At 38.7% G+C, this 22496-nt stretch overlaps 1 protein-coding gene across 7 annotated transcripts in view; it reads right to left on the minus strand.

Annotated features, from left to right (window-relative positions):
- The window catches only part of LOC127651285 (GRB2-associated-binding protein 1-like), a 149068-nt gene that overhangs the window by 20409 nt on the left and 106163 nt on the right, over positions 1–22496 (minus strand). For all 7 annotated transcript variants that reach the window (XM_052137049.1, XM_052137050.1, XM_052137054.1 and 4 more), the window contains 4 exons: positions 20446–20656; positions 10355–10986; positions 6418–6512; positions 4706–5009 (listed from right to left, as the gene is read on the minus strand). In XM_052137049.1, coding sequence (XP_051993009.1) covers positions 4706–5009; positions 6418–6512; positions 10355–10986; positions 20446–20656 — 1242 coding nt within the window. The remainder of the gene's footprint in view (positions 1–4705; positions 5010–6417; positions 6513–10354; positions 10987–20445; positions 20657–22496) is intronic.

Below are 22496 nucleotides of genomic sequence, written 5' to 3' on the forward strand. Positions count from 1 at the left end.
GAAAAAAGCTTTTCTGGCATATTTTTAGATATCTCAACTTGTTCAGAATACATGGAATGGACATGTAAATTAATATTTGTATCGGATTGCAAAGTTTAGGGTACATATAAACAGTACATTCGGAATCTGCAATCAGATTGAATGTATTTCAATCATATGAAATACAGATTTCAGATTTATGAAAATTAGTGCATGCAAACACACTGACTACCATTAGGAGTGAAGAAAGTGGAAGACAGCTGTCAATTTGATGCATTATTTACAAAAGCTATGGGCAGTTATGCAGCACATGAATAATGTTAGTGACCAGCAGAAGAAATGCCTATTAGTGATCAACATTACAGCAACCCAGTTAATTCTGGAAAAGGTATGGCATCATTTGTTTGCAGATACATTTACATTTATTAATTTTGGCAGATGCTTTGATCCAAAGTGACTTATAAAGAGGAAACCGATGCCATTTGGTTTGATATTTTGCTGCAATTAGTTTAGATCAATAGTCCTTTCCAGCTGGCTGCTGATATTTCTGCCTGATTGTGCAAATTTCAGCACGTCCCCCTTTCTCTCTGACCAGACTGAAATTCCCCTCGCAGGTCCGGCTATCAAAGGGGTCTTTCACTAAAGCACAATGGGGACAGAGGTGACCGCTCCGGGCTTACAGCGCAGACAGTCTCCCTCATATGAAGGGCTCTAAGCCTGTAGACAATATCCTCTTTCATTAGTAAGGTCACATACTAAGAACTAAAAGGCAAAAGCCACCAAAACAGTGGTGCAGACTAGGTCTCCAAAGAAGTTGAAAGATCTTTCATACGTGTTATCATCCAATGATGACAGGCTAAGCACTCTGAGACAGAACTCGTCAACATTAGCAGATTAAAAAGTGTCAGGAATAAACGGAAGTGTAATATTCGAAAAGTGTTTTTTTTTTTTTTTTTTTTTTTATCAGCATGGGCCAGCACCTGTTGGTGAATAAGAATGTAATGAGCATTAAAAGATGTAAGCTGAATTTCAAAAGCATTTGGCAACATACACAACATGTATTCAATTCCACATAGAGCTGCACAATTAATAACCTAGTTTAGAATTATGGCTGCTGCAATTACATTTACTTGAAAATTGTTAACAACAGCATTTAAATTAGATCTAATCTTGTGAATCAAATCTATATTTTATATATATATATATACAGTGCATCCAGAAAGTATTCACAGCGCTTCACTTTTTCCACATTTTGTTATGTTATAGCCTTATTCCAAAATTGAATAAATTCATTATTTTCCTTAACATTCTACAAACAATATTCCATAATGACAATGTGAAAGAAGTATGTTTGAAATCTTTGCAAATTTATAAAAAAAATAAAATAAAATTTTAAATGTACATAAGTATTCACAACCTTTGCTCAATACTTTGTTGAAGCACCTTTGGCACCAATTACAGCCTCAAGTCTTTTGGAGTATGATGCTACAAGCTTGGAACACCTATTGTTTCTCCCATTCATCTTTGCAGGACCTCTCAAGCTCCATCAGGTTGGATCTCTCCAGAGATGTTCATTCGGGTTCAAGTCTGGGCTCTGGCTGGGCCACTCAAGGACATTCACAGAGTTGTCTTGTAGCCACTTCTTTATCATCTTGGCTGTGTGCTTGGGATTGTTGTCTTGTTGGAAGATGAATCTTCACCCCAGTCTGAGGTCCAGAGCGCTCTGGAGCAGGTTTTCATCAAGGATGTCTCTGTACATTGCTGCATTCATCTTTCCCTCGATCCTGACTAGTCTCCCAGTTCCTGCCACTGAAAAACATCCCCACAGCATGATGCTGCCACCACCATGCTTCACTTTAGGAATGGTATTGGCCAGGTGATGAGCAGTGCCTGGTTTCCTCCAGACATGACGCTTGCCATTCAGGCCAACGAGTTCAATCTTTGTTTCATCAGACCAGAGATTTTTGTTTCTCATGATCTGAGAGTCCTTCAAGTGCCTTTTGGCAAACTCCAGATGGGCTGTCATGCACCTTTTACTGAGGAGTGGCTTCCGTCTGGCCACTCTACCATACAGGCCTGATTGGTGGAGTGCTGCAGAGAAGGTTGTTCTTCTGGAAGGTTCTCCTTTCTCCACAGAGAAATGCTGGAGCTCTTTCAGAGTGACCATCAGGTTCTTGGTCACCTCCCTAACTAAGGCCCTTCTCCCCCGATCGCTCAGTTTGGCCAGGCGGCCAGCTCTAGGAAGAGTGCTGGTGGTTCCACACTTCTTCCTTTTACGGATGATGGAGGCCACTGTGCTCATTGGGACCTTCAATGCTGCAGACATTTTTCTGTACCCTTCCACAGATCTGTGCCTCGATACAATCTTGTCTCAGAGGTCTACAGACAATTCCTTGCACTTCATGGCTTGGTTTGTGCTCTTACATGCACTGTTAACTGTGGGGCCTTATATAGACAGGCGTGTGCCTTTCCAAATCATGTCCAATCAACTGAATTTACCACAGGTTGACTCCAATAAAGTTGTAGAAACATCAAGGATGATAAGTGGAAACAGGATGCACCTGAGCTAAATTTTGAGTGTCATGGCAAAGGCTGTGACTACATATGTACATGTGATTTTTTTTTTTTCATTTTATTTTTAATAAATTTGCTAAGATTTCAAAGAAACTTCTTTCACGTTGTTATTATGGTGTATTGTTTGTAGAATTGAGGAAAATAATGAATTTAATCAATTTTGGAATAAGGCTGTAACAACAAAATGTGGAAAAAGTGAAGCGCTGTGAATACTTTCCGGCTGCACTAAATATATATATATATATATATATATATATACACACACACAGGTCCTTCTCAAAAAATTAGCATATTGTGATAAAGGTCATTATTTTCCATAATGTAATGATAAAAATTAAACTTTCATATATTTTAGATTCATTGCACACCAACTGAAATATTTCAGGTCTTTTATTGTTTTAATACTGATGATTTTGGCATACAGCTCATGAAAACCCAAAATTCCTATCTCAAAAAATTAGCATATCATGAAAAGGGTCTCTAAACAAGCTATTAACCTAATCATCTGAATCAACTAATTAACTCTAAACACTTGCAAAAGATTCCTGAGGCTTTTAAAAACTCCCAGCCTGTTTCATTACTCAAAACCGCAATCATGGGTAAGACTGCCGACCTGACTGCTGTCCAGAAGGCCATCATTGACACCCTCAAGCAAGAGGGTAAGACACAGAAAGAAATTTCTGAACAAATAGGCTGTTCCCAGAGTGCTGTATCAAGGCACCTCAGTGGGAAGTCTGTGGGAAGGCAAAAGTGTGGCAAAAACGCTGCACAACGAGAAGAGGTGACCGGACCCTGAGGAAGATTGTGGAGAAGGACCGATTCCAGACCTTGGGGACCTCGCGGAAGCAGTGGACTGAGTCTGGAGTAGAAACATCCCGCGATTCCCCAGGTCAAGCCACTTTTGAACCAGAAACAGCGGCAGAAGCGCCTGACCTGGGCTACAGAGAAGCAGCACTGGACTGTTGCTCAGTGGTCCAAAGTACTTTTTCGGATGAAAGCAAATTTTGCATGTCATTCGAAATCAAGGTGCCAGAGTCTGGAGGAAGACTGGGGAGAAGGAAATGCCAAAATGCCTGAAGTCCAGTGTCAAGTACCCACAGTCAGTGATGGTCTGGGGTGCCATGTCAGCTGCTGGTGTTGGTCCACTGTGTTTTATCAAGGGCAGGGTCAATGCAGCTAGCTATCAGGAGATTTTGGAGCACTTCATGCTTCCATCTGCTGAAAAGCTTTATGGAGATGAAGATTTCATTTTTCAGCACGACCTGGCACCTGCTCACAGTGCCAAAACCACTGGTAAATGGTTTACTGACCATGGTATTACTGTGCTCAATTGGCCTGCCAACTCTCCTGACCTGAACCCCATAGAGAATCTGTGGGATATTGTGAAGAGAAAGTTGAGAGACGCAAGACCCAACACTCTGGATGAGCTTAAGGCCGCTATCGAAGCATCCTGGGCCTCCATAACACCTCAGCAGTGCCACAGGCTGATTGCCTCCATGCCACGCCGCATTGAAGCAGTCATTTCTGCAAAAGGATTACCGACCAAGTATTGAGTGCATAACTGAACATAATTATTTGAAGGTTGACTTTTTTTTGGTATTAAAAACACTTCTTTTATTGGTCGGATTAAATATGCTAATTTTTTGAGATAGGAATTTTGGGTTTTCATGAGCTGTATGCCAAAATCATCAGTATTAAAACAATAAAAGACCTGAAATATTTCAGTTGGTGTGCAATGAATCTAAAATATATGAAAGTTTAATTTTTATCATTACATTATGGAAAATAATGACCTTTATCACAATATGCTAATTTTTTGAGAAGGACCTGTATATATATTAGCAGTTAAGCATTGTAATCAATCACAGACATATTCGTAAGCAAATAATTATATCAGTAATGTTGAGACAAAACTAGAATGCTCCCATTATGAAATTACAAAAGTAATTAAGGAACATAGTTTTCAGTTTGTTTTTGGAAGTGTAGCCAATGCAAGAAAAGAACATGGCATGAAATAATTATTAACTGTGATTACAAATAATCAACCATTCTGATTAGTTATAATTGTGCTGCCCTAATTCCACATCCTATAAAACACATACATAGAGATGACACCCACCCCCCCATAAAAATAAAACCCCTCAGGGCTCACCTTTACGGTCAGGTTTGAGGTTGCGGTCAACAGGTGGCGGTTGGCATTCAGTTATGTGCATTGGTCTACGAGGCGGTGTCTTTGGACTGGAGCGGAAGCCCATGTGGGCTGGAGGGGGCACCTGTTTGCCGAGAGAGGAGAACTCCACAGTGCCTGGTGTCATAGGCACATAGTTGGGCTCTTGGATGGGCTCAGAAAGACTGCCAGAGCGGTGATGTGAAGAAGAATGGACACTCATGGGTACATAATTCTCATCCACCTCTTCAGTGGACACATTTCCTACTGGCATCATGCCTTTATTTTTCTACATGCATCAAAGAATAGAGAAAAACTGTTAGTGATCCTCAAGACACTTTCAATACAAGACATTCTAAATTTCATGAATTTTAGAACAAAATCTATCAATCCATTGAGAATCTTGTGTCTGTAAAAATCTGACAATTTTTACAAAGTAGTCAACATGGCCAATGTCATAAATTTGCTTATTTCGTGACCTAGGAAAAAGTGTAGAACCTTAAATCTTTCTTATTCTTTACATGTCATAATTCTTCTTTCTTTAAATTAGATTTTTTAGAAGTTAAATCCCAGATTTGCAATGTGGACTATTTGAATCCCATTGTATATAATATACACTGGCAGCCAAAAGTTTGGAATAATGTACAGATTTGGCTGTTTCTGAAGGAAATTGGTACTTCACCATAGTCATTCAACTGATCAAAAAGTATAGTCAGGACTTTACTGATATAAAAAAACAGCACTATCACTATTTGAAAAAAGTAATCTTTGATCAAATATAGACATGCCCCATTTCCAACAGCCATCACCTTATCCTTGAGTAATCATGCTAAATTGGTACTAGAAAATCACATGTCATTATATCAAACACAGCTGAAAGCTATTTGGTTTGTTAAATGAAGCTTACCATTGTCTTTGTATTTGTTTTTGAGTTGCCACAGTATGCAATAGACTGGCATGTCTTAAGGTCAATATTAGGTCAAAAATGGCAAAAGAAACCGCTTTCTCTTGCAACTCGTCAGTCAATAATTGTTTTGAGGAATGAAGGCTATACAATGCTTGAAATTACCAAAAAACTGAAGATTTCATACAAAAGGTGTACACTACAGTCTTCAAAGACAATGGACAACTGCTCTAACAAGGACAACAAGAGATGTGGAAAGCTAGGTGTACAACTAAACAAAAGGATAAGTACATTAGAGTCTTTAGTTTGAGAAATAGATGCCTCACATGTCCTCATTGAATTCTACCTGCTCAACACCAGTTTCATGTACAACAGTAAAGAGAAGACTCAGGGGTGCAGGCCATATGAGAAGAATTGCAAAGAAAAAGCCACTTTTGGAAGCATGGGGTGAAATGTCACCTGAGTATCTGGACAAACTGACAGCGAAAATGCCAAGGATCTTTAAAGCTGTCATTGCTGCAAGTGGAGGATTTTTTGATGAGAACTCTTTGAAGTAGTTCAAGTAGGATTTTTTTTTCCTTCAAATTGTAGTAATTTTTTTATGTTTTGAATGTCCTTACTATACATTGTGATAAGCTGAATGCCACTTTGGTTAATAAAAGTATACATTTCTTTCCATAAGAGCAAAATCTGTACTGTAAATATTAAGTGTGCTTTGTGCATCAATGTGATTTGCCTGCAAATATTTTTTAATTACTTCCTAATTCAATGGCATGGATTAAATAACACTTACAAAATAGCTGTTGAAGCTTTCATTAAAATCAAATGTGCAACTTTTGTCTGAGGGAAAGGGCCGGGGTATATCATAGCAGTCTTGAGATCCATAATCTGTGAAATAAATGCATCGATAAGCAAATGTTGAATACAGTCAAGAAAAAAAGATATGCATAATATATGCTGACATTATGCTCAGAAGTACAACAGAAATTCAGTATGTTTTCATTTTACTGTCAGTACAGATGGGTATCATTATGAAGACATTTGTGAGAAAGGGAGTGGATCTCTCACAAAAATACACTAGAGGAACCCACTCATGACCCTATTGTTGCAGCACAAACAGCGCTTGATGACCTAGTTAAACTATCCTGAGGCATTTTGCCACACGATAAGAAAGTGTGTAAAATCAAGATTTAAGGATAAAAAATGAAGATACCGATAGTACAGACATGTATTACGTATTGTTCACCATTAAACAGTTACTTGTAATCAAAGTAATTTGCAGTAGACTAAATTGCAATGAAGACCAACCTAGAGCAACCTATGCTTCAGAGCCATTTCAAAGGGCACAATGGTGACAGCACAATTGTACTTGGGATAGAACCTGCAACCTTTGTGATAGATGTCCAGACTCACTGGGCCTCCTCCACTTATGATTAACAGACTGAAATTTAAGTTTAGTTTTTACTCTCAATAAAATCAATCCTTATTGGTTCTTGCACATAACATTACTAAACATCATGAAGTCACGGCACATGAACATAAGTTTTATGTTACTGACATGTTACTGACATGTCACCATATCGGATTCAGCTCTGTTTACCTAGCTTATCAATTAATTGATTTGAAAAAGGAAAACAACTAAAATTTTGGTCTGTTTATGATTGTATCCTTTCAGAACTTCAGACCTGGAATATGACGCCTGGACCAAATCTATGACACTTGGGTGCTTATTAAGTGTTTAATTTAGTTACTGTCCACTGCCATTGTATTAAATCTAGCCAACAAGTACTGTATTCAATTATGAAATTATGTGTTCAGAGGAAAAAAAAAAATCAAATAGGTTTGGAAACGACATGAAGGTCAAACTATTCCTTTATTTATGAGGCTGAAATAGCTAGGGCTGTCACTCAGTGTTATTATAGTTAACGAAAACTAAAATAAAACTGAAATTATGTGAAAAACTAAACTAAAATACTTTTTCTTAACTCGAAAACTAACTAAAATAAAAATTATCTCGAATTCATTTCAGTTTTAGTTTATTTTTAGTTTTGGGCAAAGTAGGAGACGTTTGGAAATTGTACATTTCTTGGCACTTTTAATTATGATCCAAACACACATAACCTGACATTATGCCTTTGAAGAAAGGTTAGGATGAAAAAATTCTTAATACTGAGAAGTAGAACCTTTGAAGACCCTCTTTTGACCAAATCCCAGAGGAAAAATTATTGTCTAGAAAATATCTACAAAGTATTTAGAGATGTGTTTGACTTTCTTTCTTCTGCTGAACACAAGCAAAGACATTAGAAGGACATCTCAGCTCTGTAGGTCCATACAACACAAATCAACAGGGTCCAAAGCTTTAAAAAGCACTTAAAAGGTAACAAAGTAATTCTTAAGTGGTTTAATTCATGTCTTCTGAAGAAATCTAATTGGTTTTGTGTGAGAACAGACCAAAATGTAACTCCCTTTTCTCTATAAATCTTGCAATGCCAGTCTACAGGAAACATCGCCAATGATACTGCTGATGTCATGATTTACAGTAAAAAAAAGGATGCTGCCTTTGTGCTTTTTGGAGCTTCAAGGTTTTGTACCATGATGACTTGCATTGTATGGACCTACAGAGCTGCAATATTTTTCTAAATATCTTTCTGTGTTCAGCAGAAGAAAGTAAGTCATACACATCTGGGATGGCATAAGGGCAAGTAAATGAGAGAATTCTCATTTTTGGGTGAACTATACATTTAATTGTTTCCTTCCCAAAGATTAATAATAATCTAAGGAAATTAATGGATATAATGGGGATCAAGTTTAAATGTCTTTTATCACTTTACCCATATTCACCCTGCTATAAAATGTGCAACATTTAAAATCCAAATTAAACACAATAATACAAATAGATAGAGGTAACAACAAGACTGCCCTGAGAAATGTAATGATGCAAGACATTTTTTAATTATACCAGTAAATGCTTCTGCTTTGGCAGCAATGAAAAATAAAATAAAATAATTAAAATAAAAACAAACTAAACTGTAACTGAAAGAACAAAAATTAAACTAAAACTAAAAATCTGTGAAAACTAACGAAATCTAAAACTAATTTGGAATGACAGATTGATATAAAATAGAAATAAAAGAAAAAATTAAAAATCCAAAACAATAATAAAACTGCTGTCACTATCCATTAATTTGTTAATCTGATGATTGAGTAATCGTAAAATTATTTAAAAACTCATTAACGCATTCATTAGCCTAAATTTTCTGTATCCTACAACTGAATAATAACAACAAAACAATTGTGCAAACAACATCTAAAGCCAACAGACAAACAAACCAGATCTATAATATAAAAAAAATTACATATTAAAGTTGACATAGATTGGTGTGCCCAACTTTTTTTTTTTAACTAGTTCAACATGATCTACCCAGTTTAGTTTATAACTCAAATATGATAAAACTGGCCATGGAAATAAAATGTTTCATCTTTTCAGAAACCATGTCTGCCCACCAATTTTTTTGATTGAGGATGTTATATACATGGTTAAACAATTTTATATGGAGATAAAAGCAATTTTATTTGTTTGTTGCTTTTTTAACTATCACTTGCATGCAAATCGGAATACAACATTCACAGTATTCAAGTGAAAGATTTTCTCACTCGTGTCAACTGCAGCAGATGCGGGAATTGTTGCGCGTGTGCTACATGCAGATCGTAAAAGCTTGTAATTTGCCATGTACCATGTAAAATACCCTTAAGCATGTGAACATTCAGTTCCTTATTGAGTAAACACTGTAAATAATTTCACATGCAATGTATAGCCAGTTTTCCTTCAGGCAAGCCAAAGATTTATATTGCATCTGTGGGGTGCGAGATGCACTGCTGTGTCTTTAACAGCAGATTCACATTGAGCTTTGACTGACAGCAAACACAGCTGCGGTTTTATTCAGTAAAATAAGATCTCTAGATTACCACATTGAGTTTTACCTGTAATAATGGCCATACACTATAAAATATTAATCAGATGTGGGGCATTGTGATTATTTTTTAATCATAATCATTATGAAATCTAATTTACATGAGGAAAGATTGCATCTACATTCAAATGGTAATTAACAGAACTGAAACGATAATTTGCTGAAAATAACACTCTTCGTTCGCCTCGATTCGGTCAGATTTATTGAACATAACTTTTTTGTGCATCCGTAACTGCATGTGTAACTTTAATAAGCCTGAAGGATGTTTTTTTTGTGTATTTTATGTTGCTTCATTAAAGCCTTTATTGCAAATGATTGAGCATATAAAAAGGTTTAGATTGCATTCCAATGTTTGTTTGTTTTTTGCTAAGTTCAGTGAGTCCCGCGCAGCAATGAATAGCTCAATTTCTCTTGTACATCTGGATGCAGCACCACAAATTGCAAGCACTGAACCCACCGTGTGTGTTCAGTGGGTCTGTGAAAACTGTATATCATCTTTTAATTGCTGTTGCATTGCTGAAGTGATGTTTTTTTTTTAGGTCCTGTGTTGTTTTTCAAATCTAAAGTGAAGTGCTCTCACACAGCTGACACTTCTCATTGTTATGTGTTTGCACCATTGTCTGCGGACTGCATCACTTCCCATTATTTTTGATTTGTCGATTTAGCAATTTTGTAATTGAGGAATTTTTTTAATCGAGTAATAGGATTAAATTGCGTAATTGTGACAGCCCTAGAAACAGCACAGATGAAAGTCCCTACCTTTACGTAGCCGTGATGAATCCATTGTGCCAATTGTGTTGCTTCTCAGTGCTTTGGTACCTGCACTCGTTGGCACACAGTAGTTTCCATCAGTCTCAGACACTGACCGTGGTACCATATAAGTGTCCGTTGGTGACCGTTCAGGTGGGACTGATCCTGCAGTCAGTGAAGGCTTTGGCGGACGGGGAGGTGGTACCACATCTGTGGCCGCAGAAACAGGTTCCACACCAGCTGTACGGGGAACATGGTAGGTGCAGTTGCTACCAGGTGTGGGTGGGATATCATAGCTGACTGACAAGTTCCTAAACTGGGTTTCTATAGAGGGTTTGCGAGCAGGCGTGTTAAAGACATAGAGTTCACTGGTGTCACTGTCAGGCGCCGGGAGGGAGGATGCCGACTTGGGCAGCAGTACAGTGTCCTGAGAGTAACTTCGGGGCAGGCTTTGCAAATCGGCTGAAAAAGACTGTCCACGTGAAGGAGGGGAGTCGTAGAGCCCAGCAGCATGCTGGGAAGAGAAGAAGCCATTGACAGAGGCGTGTTTGGAGGAGGTGGATGTAGGCGTGAAGTGGGAAGGGAGGTTGTCATTACAGTCGGGCTCGGAGGAGGTAGACTTTGAGCAGTCGCCATGGGCCCTGCAGAGAAGTCAACTACATAACACTCATACAAATACAAAAGTATTCATAAACGCATTCCAGAATTATGCAGATAAAATTTGCTGTTCATACAAATCCACAAACGCATATGTCTTCATGCTGCCTGCTAATAGCCGTTATGAAATACAATACAAATGTATCTTATATGCACAATACAAATCTCGGTCTGAAGAGACAGATTATCCAAAACCCAAAATATAGTAATTGTTTTTCTTGTTATTCCAAAATTCCATGACCTTTTTTCTTCCGTAGAACACAAATTGAGATGTAAGGCAGAACATTAGGGACTGAAAGCCTTTTTTCTTTCAAATATATCCCCATGTTCCATAGAAAAAAGTCATACGAGTTTAAAAACAACATGATATAGTGAGTAAATGGTGACGGAACTGTATTTATTTATTTATTTTTGGGATTAAATTGCCCTTGAACTGACTGGTCCATAAAACACAACCATGCACACATCATCTAACTCAGTCCTTGTTAAATCAATCAGAGAATGTGAGTGCATTTTATACACACAAGTATGCAGAAAAGACAAAAAGCTCAGTAAATGAAGTTAAATATTTCTTATATGACTGCTTAAATGTTATTTCAGTAATTGTGCAAACACATTTTCAGGTAAAAAAAAATATTTGGCTGTTGGCCTTTAAGTATGTGGTTTAGTATTGCGTTCTTCACACTGGTGCTCTCCACTCACTGACTGTCAGGAGCACTCCTGGTCTCACACTCCTCCAAGAGCAGGTACTCCTGCTGCTCCTCCCCTTGAGCATGAGGAGCCACTGGACTACACCACACAGATATACACAATGAGACCCTTATCCAGGTCTTCACCCATAGCACAAAGTAGTAGCGATGGGTATACAAAACCTTATACACTTTTACCATGATATTTATCAATACAGTTATTTTGAATATAGTATAAAGTTATATTATACAATATTTAGTACAGTATAGAGGTCAACCGATATATCAGTTTTGCAGATTAATCGGCACAGATAACTGATTTCTGAAACTATCAGTAATTTTCCCCGTTGTGTCCGGTGCTGGAGTGGCTGGGAAGGGTCCGCTGTCATTATACAGAATGAGAGTGGCCTATAGAGGTGAAATAAAAATTATCACTTCACTGATGCCTTGTGGTGTTTGTTTTGACATGTGAGACTACACTCTGCATGGAGCACTTCATCAAGTATTACATGAAGTAAATAATTTGTTGGCTAGATGCTGCATTAGTAGAGAACAGCAGTATGTTTGCCAACAATGCTGAGAGGACGTTAACATTAAAGCTAACCTCAAGCCGTTCGAACAATGTGAAAAAATACACGCAAGTCCTACTTAAATGTTTAAATGTCATGATTGTTACCATCTAATAAAATCTATTTACATTAGTTAATATCCAGCTTGTCATGTTTATGCATTCGTTAGCAAGCTAAGTTGCATATTTAAAGCTAGTGATGTGAGAAAGCAAATTAAAATCTTCATGCAGCCGAGAGAAACTTATAAACAAATCAGAGGCGCATCTGATTTCAATTCAATTGTGTATCCTCACTGTAATACGATGACTTTTGATATATCACATTTTTGCGCTAAAAAAGGCTAGATACAGCACAACAAATACAGTTGATGTCTCAGAATGCTTTTGAAGTTCTTTTAATTAGACACATCATCTTAAAAAAATAAAAAGAGCGCTCCTGAATGAGTTGCCGAATAAACAAAAACAAAGGAAACAAAGAAGTTTGTCTAGAATGTGTTAACATAGAAAAACAAATGGATGGTTGCAAAAGCTTTCTGAGTGAACTGTGAACAGCCCCTTACAGTTGGTGGAGGTCTTTGGCCTCTTACAAGACGTCTTACTCTCTTATAAGCATTTCTCAGATTAAGCATCGAGTTGTTTAAATGCTTTGTCAGGAAAGATGTTCAACTTGGAAATGTGTGTCTCGAGATCCTCACGTTCAGTTCCAGTCTGTTATGTTCCATCTGTTTGAACAGCCCCTGGCTTAGGCTCTTAGTCTGAGCCGCTTCACAACCAAATTCAGCCGAATACCACTGCTATCTGTGATATATTGCTACTCTACATACTGTACAACTGTACTGAATAAAAAACAATGTGTCATTTCACTGTTTTTATGAAGCTTGAGACTGGAGTAGCTGGAATCAGTGCAAGTGTAACACCATGTGAACTATCTATTGAAGTGTTTTCCCCCCTCATTTTACTTTTAACATTTGAGAATATGGACCGACTAAATCTTTTTATTTATTTATTTTATGCACATTAGTTGAAAATGAAATGTTCTTTGCCAGTGTTTCCCAAACAGGGTTATGCATACCCCTGGGGGTACATGAGGTGAAAATGGGGGGTACGCAAATACAAATCTGAGATTTACCATTCTTTTAAGTTCATCACATTCTAAAATAACATTCAAACCCAGTTCATGTATTTCTCACTGCCAAAAAGTATTTTGTGTGCACTCTAGTGTAGAAACACCATAATAGTTGTGTCATAAGTGTCAGATAAATATGCAATGAAATAACCCTATTTTTTATTTGAAACATAATTTGTTTTTAAAGTTTGATGCAAAGGATGTTTTTATTCTAATCGTATAAGTTCATAAGCTTTGATAACAAGTGTCAGACATTCGGTGCGGCCAAATAATCTTTCACATCAACTCGCAGTAATTTTCACTCACATTTGCTTGCACGCTAGATACATAATAAAGCACCTTGAGCTGACCACACAATTTCACAGATCCTTACCCGCAATGTTCTAAGTTGGCCGGCAATGACGTCCCTGCAGTGATGCACAATTCCAGGCACAGAACCGAATGTTATTCTTGCGTACCGCAACGCCATGAGGGGGAGATTTCAAGTTATGCAGTAATATCATATCTAGCATACTCATCTCAATGTGTAAGCCATATATTTAATATGTATAAAACACATACAAACACAACATGTTTAATATAAGGGAGTTGTTTTACAAAGATAATTGTGTTAAATATACATAGTTTCAGAATGCCTTGTGTGAATGTTATCTATGCGTAAGAGAGAGGTACGCGAAAGGATGTTGTATGCTTCGAGGGGTACGCCACTGTAAAAAGTGTGGGAACCACGGTTCTATCCAATAATATAATGGTGCTGAATGGTGTATATATTTATTGCACCCTCTTGTGGACTAAGGTCTATTTAAAAATCAGCTGATTTCAAAATTTGAACATTAGTTCATATATAAAGTATATTGTGGAGCGGAGGGGGGCGGGGCCGGGCTAGAATGTTGCACGCCCGGTAACCGAATCGGCCTGATGGGGCGCGCGAGGGATAAAGGCGGCCGGTGACGATGGTTCGAGAGAGAGAGAATTACGGGAATGTCCGTCATGTGTGTGTTTATGTTTGTGTGTTTTGGTTTTTAGTTTAATTAAATATTATTTATATTGACAAGCCGGTTCTCGCCTCCTCCTTGCCCATCTTAACCCCTTACACATATATATATATATATATATATATATATATATATTCATATTTCTATATTTATTTAATTTAAAATAGTACAATACATTTTCATGGTTCAGTCAGTACTGTTTATTTTTGTAATAAAGTTTAGCACTATTTTAATTTGAGTGTTATTTTTTCATTCAGTATCAATATTTATCGGTTGATGAATTGGTTATCAGCAGGTACTGCCCAACTTCGGTATCGGTAAAATCCACTATCGGTCGACCTATAGTACAGTATATAAAATAACATAGAAATTCAACACCAAAAATGGTTTACATATTACAAAGCCTAACCAGTGATGCAGTAATGGCTATTTTTAATTCAGTGAATTAAATATTTTCTTAAGGTACTCAATCTCATTTGATTAATTTATTTTAAATGGAAACTAAAAGGCAAAATTAACAATCTCGCCATAAGTACAAAAAAAGCTGCTTCACATAACACTTTAGTTAAAAACAAGACATAGGGTACTATAGGCTTATTGTCATGAATCCCGCCTTTGTCGTTTCCCCGCTCACCACCAGTGGGCTCCATCACCTGCGGATTGGCTTTAACTCTCTGGACTCCATTTCCCATAATCCTCGTACCTGTCAATGATTACCTGCTCAGCTGTTTCTAATCCATTCAACTATTTAAGTCTCACTCTCACTCACTGTCATTGAGAAGTCCTATTTTGCCCTGGCTGACATTTCTGAGCGTTCTCTGTGTATTTCCTGTGTAAGACCCTTGACTGTTTACCCTGTTTTGACCCGTTGCTTGCCTGCCTACAATTACTGCCTTGTTTACCTGGATATTACCTGTGATTGTCTGCTGCCTGCCCTGACTTCTTGCCTGTTTATTGACTACCTTTCTGGATTACCTTGGATATTACTGTTGGACCCCCATCTGTATAACTACGCTTTTGTTATTAAGGCTGCACATGGATCTCAACTCCGTTGACTCCTCATTACACTTATATTCTAATTATGATTGGATGAGCCATGTTCAAAGGCATGTAAAAACAGGCAACCTGGTTGGTAACGCTTTCTATGAAGCTCAATTTTATAATGCATTTTAAAAGGCATTATACATGCATTAAACTGCATTCATAATGTCTCATAATACACTTTATAATACGTTATAACTTATAACTACAGTTATAATTATAATAAGACTTAACCAATTCATAGCTAAACTTCAAGATTATAATGCATTATAACACCAGCAACATCCAATTTGAATGCATCAGAAGCAAAAAAAAGTGAATTGTATAAGTGCTGTCATGCAAAAGCAGCATAGTGTAAACAGTTAAAAGGCTTTATTAAATGATTATATGTGCTCTGCATGCTTTACGTAAAGTACAAAAGCAATATCTTCTTATAAACAGCCATAAACTTGTAACATAAAATACAAGTCAAACTTATACAATTGAAGTGATTTATAAAATAAGTCTCCAAATAAGATCAACAAACATTGAAGTTATTGAATAGAGTGCAGTATAGAATCGGTTTCATTGTGTTTGTTTTTTTAATCTTGGGTGTGTTTACACCCAAGAAGATTGGCTACATGTGTGAACATACATACAGAGAGCGAGAGAGAGAGAGAGAGAGAGAGAGTGTTTCTGATATATTTTAGCCTTGTAGCTTCCCAAATGTTTTTCACAATATCTCAAAATTTACATTGAACGGATGCTATTTTTAATTTTGTGCATGTGTATTATAAACAACTTCCACCATGAGTTGTAATGACTTATAACCACTGAAAAATATCTTATGGATGTTTATAAGACATTGTTTTTGTCACTTAAAGATGATCTATTATATGTATATTACAAATATATATGACACATTATAACTTCTGCAGATAAAATTGGATGTTGCTGGTGTTTATACTGCATTATACTAATGTATTGTAATTGTGGTTACAATTATTTTTGCTAAATTATAACATAATGTGTATTATCAGACATTACTAATGCATTATAAATATGGGCTTCACAGAAAGTGTTAGCAAACACACTTTTCACTCTAAATCACACCACAGATATTAGGGCTGGGTGTTGATACAGATTTCCCTGTTTTAATTGGTTCCGATTCACAAGCTCTTATTTTGATTCTGATAAAAATATAGATTAATATGGGATTATTTCAGTTACAATATCCCTATTGTTTACATATGAAATACATTATCTCCCAGCTATGTTGTTAATTATGCAGGGGACCTAACTAGGTACATTAGGAAAATATAAATTTTACTAATTATATTTTATAATTTTTTTCATAATTTAGGTCATATTTTGGCTTTTTAAAAATGAACAAATCAATTAATTCAATCAATAAATAAGAAATTATATTTCATTTGTTATTTTTTGTTAAATATTTATTGTTTAATTGCATAATTAGTACCATTTACAAGCATTTGCATTGATTTGTTGAACATGTGCTAAAATCGGTCCTGTCTCTTTAACAAATCCAGTATGTCTGTAAAAAGCATCTGTAAATGAGCATGTTAACAACAGAGACTCCAATGGTTTTAGCTCATCTGTGCTATGTGTGATTAAAATTATATGTTGACTTTTTGTAGTTTGTTGTCAACAACCGAGCATGATCCAAGATGGCGGCATCCTCCGTATCCAAAATGGTGCTATTTTTATCACTTAGCCCGACTTTTACAGCACATGGACATCAGAGAAACCGGTGTTCGTGTCTACCATCGACACTGCAAAAATATAAGATTCATGCAACAACCAAGCTGCAAGATGATCTGCAGGAGAAGCTACACAAACTTGGCTTGCTGCGGAGACCAGGCCTCCAGTCCTCGGCGTCGCCTGATGCCGGTGACCGGGGGAGGGGACGTCGTAAGCGGTGTGCGAGGAAGCTAAAGCGTGCCAAGAGGGCGGGGGTCCATGCTAGGCTAAAAGCAAACCCTAGCCGGCCGGCTCTCCCATCTATCCTGCTCTCAAATGCTTGCTCCCTGTACAATAAAGTGGACTACATCCGACTCCAGCAGACTACGCAGCGTGAGCTTAGAGACTGCTGCGTCTTTGTTTTCATGGAGACGTGGCTCAGCGACAGGGTTCCGGAAGCCGCCATTCAGCTAGACAGGCTCGCCTCGTTTCGTGCCGACAGAAATGTAGCTCTGTGCAGTAAGACTCGCGGTACTGGCTTGTGTGTCTACATCAACACGGAATGGTGCAATAACTCTATGCTAGTCTCTAGTTACTGCTCATCGCTGGTGGAGCTTGTGACTGTTAGATGCAGACCTTTTTATTTACCACGGGAATTCACTAATGCAGCGCTCGGTGAACTGTATGGGGCTATTAGTGAACTGCAGAACGCTCACCCCGGCGGACTGTTTATTGTCGCCGGAGATTTCAACCATGCCAATCCTCAAGACAGTGCTCCCTAAATTCCATCAGTATGTGGACTTTGCAACGAGAGGGGTGAACACGCTTGATCTGGTTTAAATAAACATCCCAGGCACGCACCGGGAGGAGCCCTCCCCAACCTCTGCTACTCAGACCACATCTCTGTTATGTTAATTCCAGCATACAGACCACTTGTCAGATGCACAAAACCGATCCAGCAGCAGGTGAAAACCTGGCCAGCAGGAGCCATCTCTTCTCTTCAGGACTGTTTTGAGTGTACTGACTGGCACATGATCAGGGAGGCTGCAACATATGGCGACTCTACCAACTTGGAGGAATACACAGCATCAGTGACCAGCTACATCAGCAAGTGCATTGATGATGTCACCTTCTCCAAGACTATCACCACACGCTCCAACCAGAAGCCATGGATGACTGCGGAGGTGCATGTGCTGCTGAGGAGCTGAGACTCCGCCTTCAGAGCCGGCGACAAGGCTGCCCTAAGAACAGCAAGGGCCAAACTGTCCTGGGCCATCAGAGAGGCAAAGTGCGCACACGCCCAGAGAATCTATGGTCACTTCCAGGACAGCGGCGACATGCAGCACATGTGGCAGGGCATCCAGGCCATCACCAACTACAGGATAACATCAGTTGCCTGTGACAAAGATGCCTCCCTTCCAGATGCGCTGAACGACTTCTACAATCGGTTTGAGGCACAGAACGACATGGTGGCGAGGAAGACCACCCCCTCCTCCCAACGACCAGGTGCTCTGTCTTACCACGGCGGATGTGAGGAAAACTATACGTAGAGTCAACCCACGGAAGGCTGCTGGACCATACAACATTCCTGGCAGGGTGCTCAGAGGATGTGCAGACCAGCTGGCAGATGTTCTTACCGACATCTTCAACATCTCTCTGAGCAGCGCCGTCATTCCAACGTGCTTAAAGGCCACCACTATAGTCCCCATGCCAAAGAAGTCTTCATTGTCCTGCCTCAACGACTACCATCCTGTCGCACTCACACCCATCATCATGAAGTGCTTCGAGAGGCTTGTCATGAGGCACATTAAGACCCAGCTGCCCCCCCTCACTAGACCCACTGCAGTTTGCGTATCGTCCCAACCGTTCAACAGACGACGCCATTGCCACCACCCTCCATCTGGCCTTCACCCACCTAGATAAAAAGGACTCATACGTTCGAATGCTGTTCATAGACTTTATTTCAGCATTCAACACAATCATTCCTCAGCACCTGATTGGAAAAGTAAACCTGCTGGGCCTGGACATCTCCCTCTGCTACTGGATCCTGGACTTCCGGACTTGGAGACCTCAGTCAGTCCGGATTGGGAACAGCATGTCCACCACCACCACACCTCACCTGGTCCCTCAATACCAGCTCTATTGCAAAGAAAGCCCAGCAGCGTCTCTACTTTCTTCGAAGGCTGAGGAAAGCACATCTCCCACCCCCCATCCTCACTACATTCTATAGAGGGACTATTGAGAGCATCACTGCCTGGTTTGGGACTTGCACCGCTTCGGACCACAAAGCCCTGCAGAGGATAGTGAGAAGACCGCTGAGAAGATCATCGGGCTCTCTCTCCCCTCAAAGCAACCAGCATTGTGGATGACCCCACACACCCCTCACACAAACTCTTCACCCTCCTGCTGTCTGGCAAGAGGTACCGAAGCATTCAGGCCCTCACGGCCAGACTGTGTAACAGCTTCTTCCCCCAAACCATCAGACTCCTCAATACTCAGAGACTGGTCTGACACACACACACACACACACACACACACACACACACACACACACACACACACACGTGTCCTGAGTTCCACTTTTATTATTGTCACTTTATACCTGGCTGCTACCTCAATAACTGCTATGTCCATAGAACACTCATCTCCATCCATCCAGAACCATCTCATAATATGTTATGTTTACATTTGGCATTTTTAGATACTGTCATCTTCTTGCACTACCCATGTTGTTTTATGTAGCACCATGGTCCTGGAGGAATGTAGTCTCGTTTCACTGTGTAATGTACTAACTGTATATGGTTGAACGACAATAAAAACCACTTGACTTGACTTGTAAAGAACAGACAGAATATTAAAAGAGAAACTATTCAATGACAAATGAGTTGCATGGATCTTGTCTTTGGACACACATTACATGGAAAAACTTTTACTCTTAACACGCTGTTAAACTTCACTAATCTACGCAATTACTGGTGAGTGAAATGTAAACATTTAACAGCCAGATTTACATTTTAGTAGCATAGCGCAAAATGTTTTTGCAAATGCAAGTGATTTCCTCTCATTGTAGTATTAGAGTAAAAGATCGATCTTGGGATTTAAGAATCATTATTGAGATCATTCAAATGAAGATTGCGATGCTTTGGAAAATTAATATTTTACCATCCCCTAATGGATATACTGCTGAATAAACCATGTGGCAGAATCACTACCAGTTGATACATTTCTAATATTGCAAAGTATGATATCACCCAGCCCTACTTCTTAGTTTACCCACTTTCTAACAGTGTGTAAACACTACTTTATATCGCTGTCAGTCATTCCCCTCATTGTCATTGTTTTACCTGTTGGGCTCAGGTTTCTTGCTCTCACAGTTGACCAGCCAAAGGTAGTCCTGTGGCTCATCCAGACTGGAGTCGTCTAAGTGTTTGACGCTCACAGGATGGTAGGGAGGAGGCACGTTGGCTAGTGCAGAAGCTCCCAACCCTGCATTTGGGGCCACATCCACCACCAGACCCCCTCTCACATTTACTTGGTGCGAGACCTTCGCTGAGTCTGAAGGGAGAACATGAGACAGTAGGGGGAGAGAGAGAGAGAGAGAAGGCAAGAAGTTTACATTAAGATACTTTATGAGATCACAGACTTAGAGATAAAACTCAGTGTGTCATTGCTTTAATCAAAAGCTTTTACTGAAACCATCCATGTCCAAACCAATTACTATTGTGAAAGTGTCTCCACAGGCTGACTTCTGGTAAGCTAATGTACATTGGGGAAAAGGGGGAATAAACTAGAACAGCATGATTAATCATATCACAATCAACGATGTCAGCCTGTGTGATTATACGATGGCAAATGCTGTGATTTTTTTTTAAATAAATAAGTGCATGTGTGGACGTGACAGCCCATTCTCTCTGAGAGCTGTTTGCCCATTTTCTACAATGCTAATAAAAAGATGACCAGTCAGTCTCAGTTTAGGGAGTGGCTTGTGTGGTCATGAGAGTTTCAGGTGTTCAGCGTTGAAATCAGGTGAAGATAGATGATGAGCAGAACGACACTGAACTGTAGGTCAGAAAAATAACACAGAAACACAGATCACAGCTTGGCGATATGTCTTTATTTCATCAATAATTAAAGTTAATATAATATGGGAGCGTGCCATGTAAATAAACATACTCCAAAAATGTCATTCTCGGTGCGGTCAGAGCCGCTTCAACCAATCGCAGAAGAGACACAGTCTGAGCGGGAGTCGAGACGGGAGAGATTTAAAGTTCTGCCGGCGGATGCGTACTCTAACACGGAGACGCTTGTTTCTCATCCCCGCTGTCTGCAGCTTGCAACGTTTTCATAAGATCAATCTTATGTGAAAAATAAAATAAAAATTACAATAACAATAAAATGTGAGTGTGTGTGTGTATATATATATATATATATATATATATATATATAGTTAATTGACATAGTTATGACACACACACACACACACACACACACACACACACACACACACACACACACACACACACACACACACACACACACACAACACCCTCAAAATAAGACATTATTTTGATATATCTAATCCAATTCGGTCTCCAAAAGGGCTTAAAAAATTATATTCATCTATGATCACCCTCTTTGAAGACTTACTTTTAGGTTAGTTACACAAATCACTAATAATTAAAGATTTGGGAGGAGATGTCTCCACTTAGATTTTGCAGAATAAATCTTTTTCCTGTTATTACTGTTCACGCAGGGCATATACAGTATCTCTGTTGAGCTCTTCAAACGGGTTTGTCACTCGACACCTGTGGCAGTGATGAGTGGGCGTGGAAGAAAGACTCCCACACGATTCAGCAACATATCAATGCTGTAGAAAATAGACCTAAAAATTTATGCACATTAATATTTTTATGTGAGGAAAACATAACGCGGGTTACAAAAAGATGGTCCAGCCTGTTTAGTACCATACCATTAGAGTAATGCTAACATTTATTATGTTTTAGTATTGTGGCTATACTTTTGAAACTGTGTTTATTTAAAGGTGAATTTTAACATTTTGTGTTTGGAGCAGTTCCATTACACGTGTCTTACAGAACAAACTCATTTTCTTTAGAAAAAGAGTCTAAATTAATTGTCAAAATTGTGGTTATCAACATTACACCACAAATGCTTTCAATGGAGTTTAACTTATTTTAAGCCTGAAACACTCCTGGTAAGAATAAATATTCATACATTTATGTTAAGTCTCAAAGCAGTGCTGGTTTTGGTGGAGATGCCTGCTTGAGTGCTGTTCTCACTTAATTCTAAAAAGTTTAAACAAAACGTCAAAAACTTTGATTTGTAAATCGTCTTCACATGTTCACACGTTTGTCTCACGATTGATATTCAGCAAAGT

This window comes from Xyrauchen texanus, chromosome 11, assembly GCF_025860055.1.
Source record: "Xyrauchen texanus isolate HMW12.3.18 chromosome 11, RBS_HiC_50CHRs, whole genome shotgun sequence".
NCBI lineage: Eukaryota > Metazoa > Chordata > Actinopteri > Cypriniformes > Catostomidae > Xyrauchen > Xyrauchen texanus.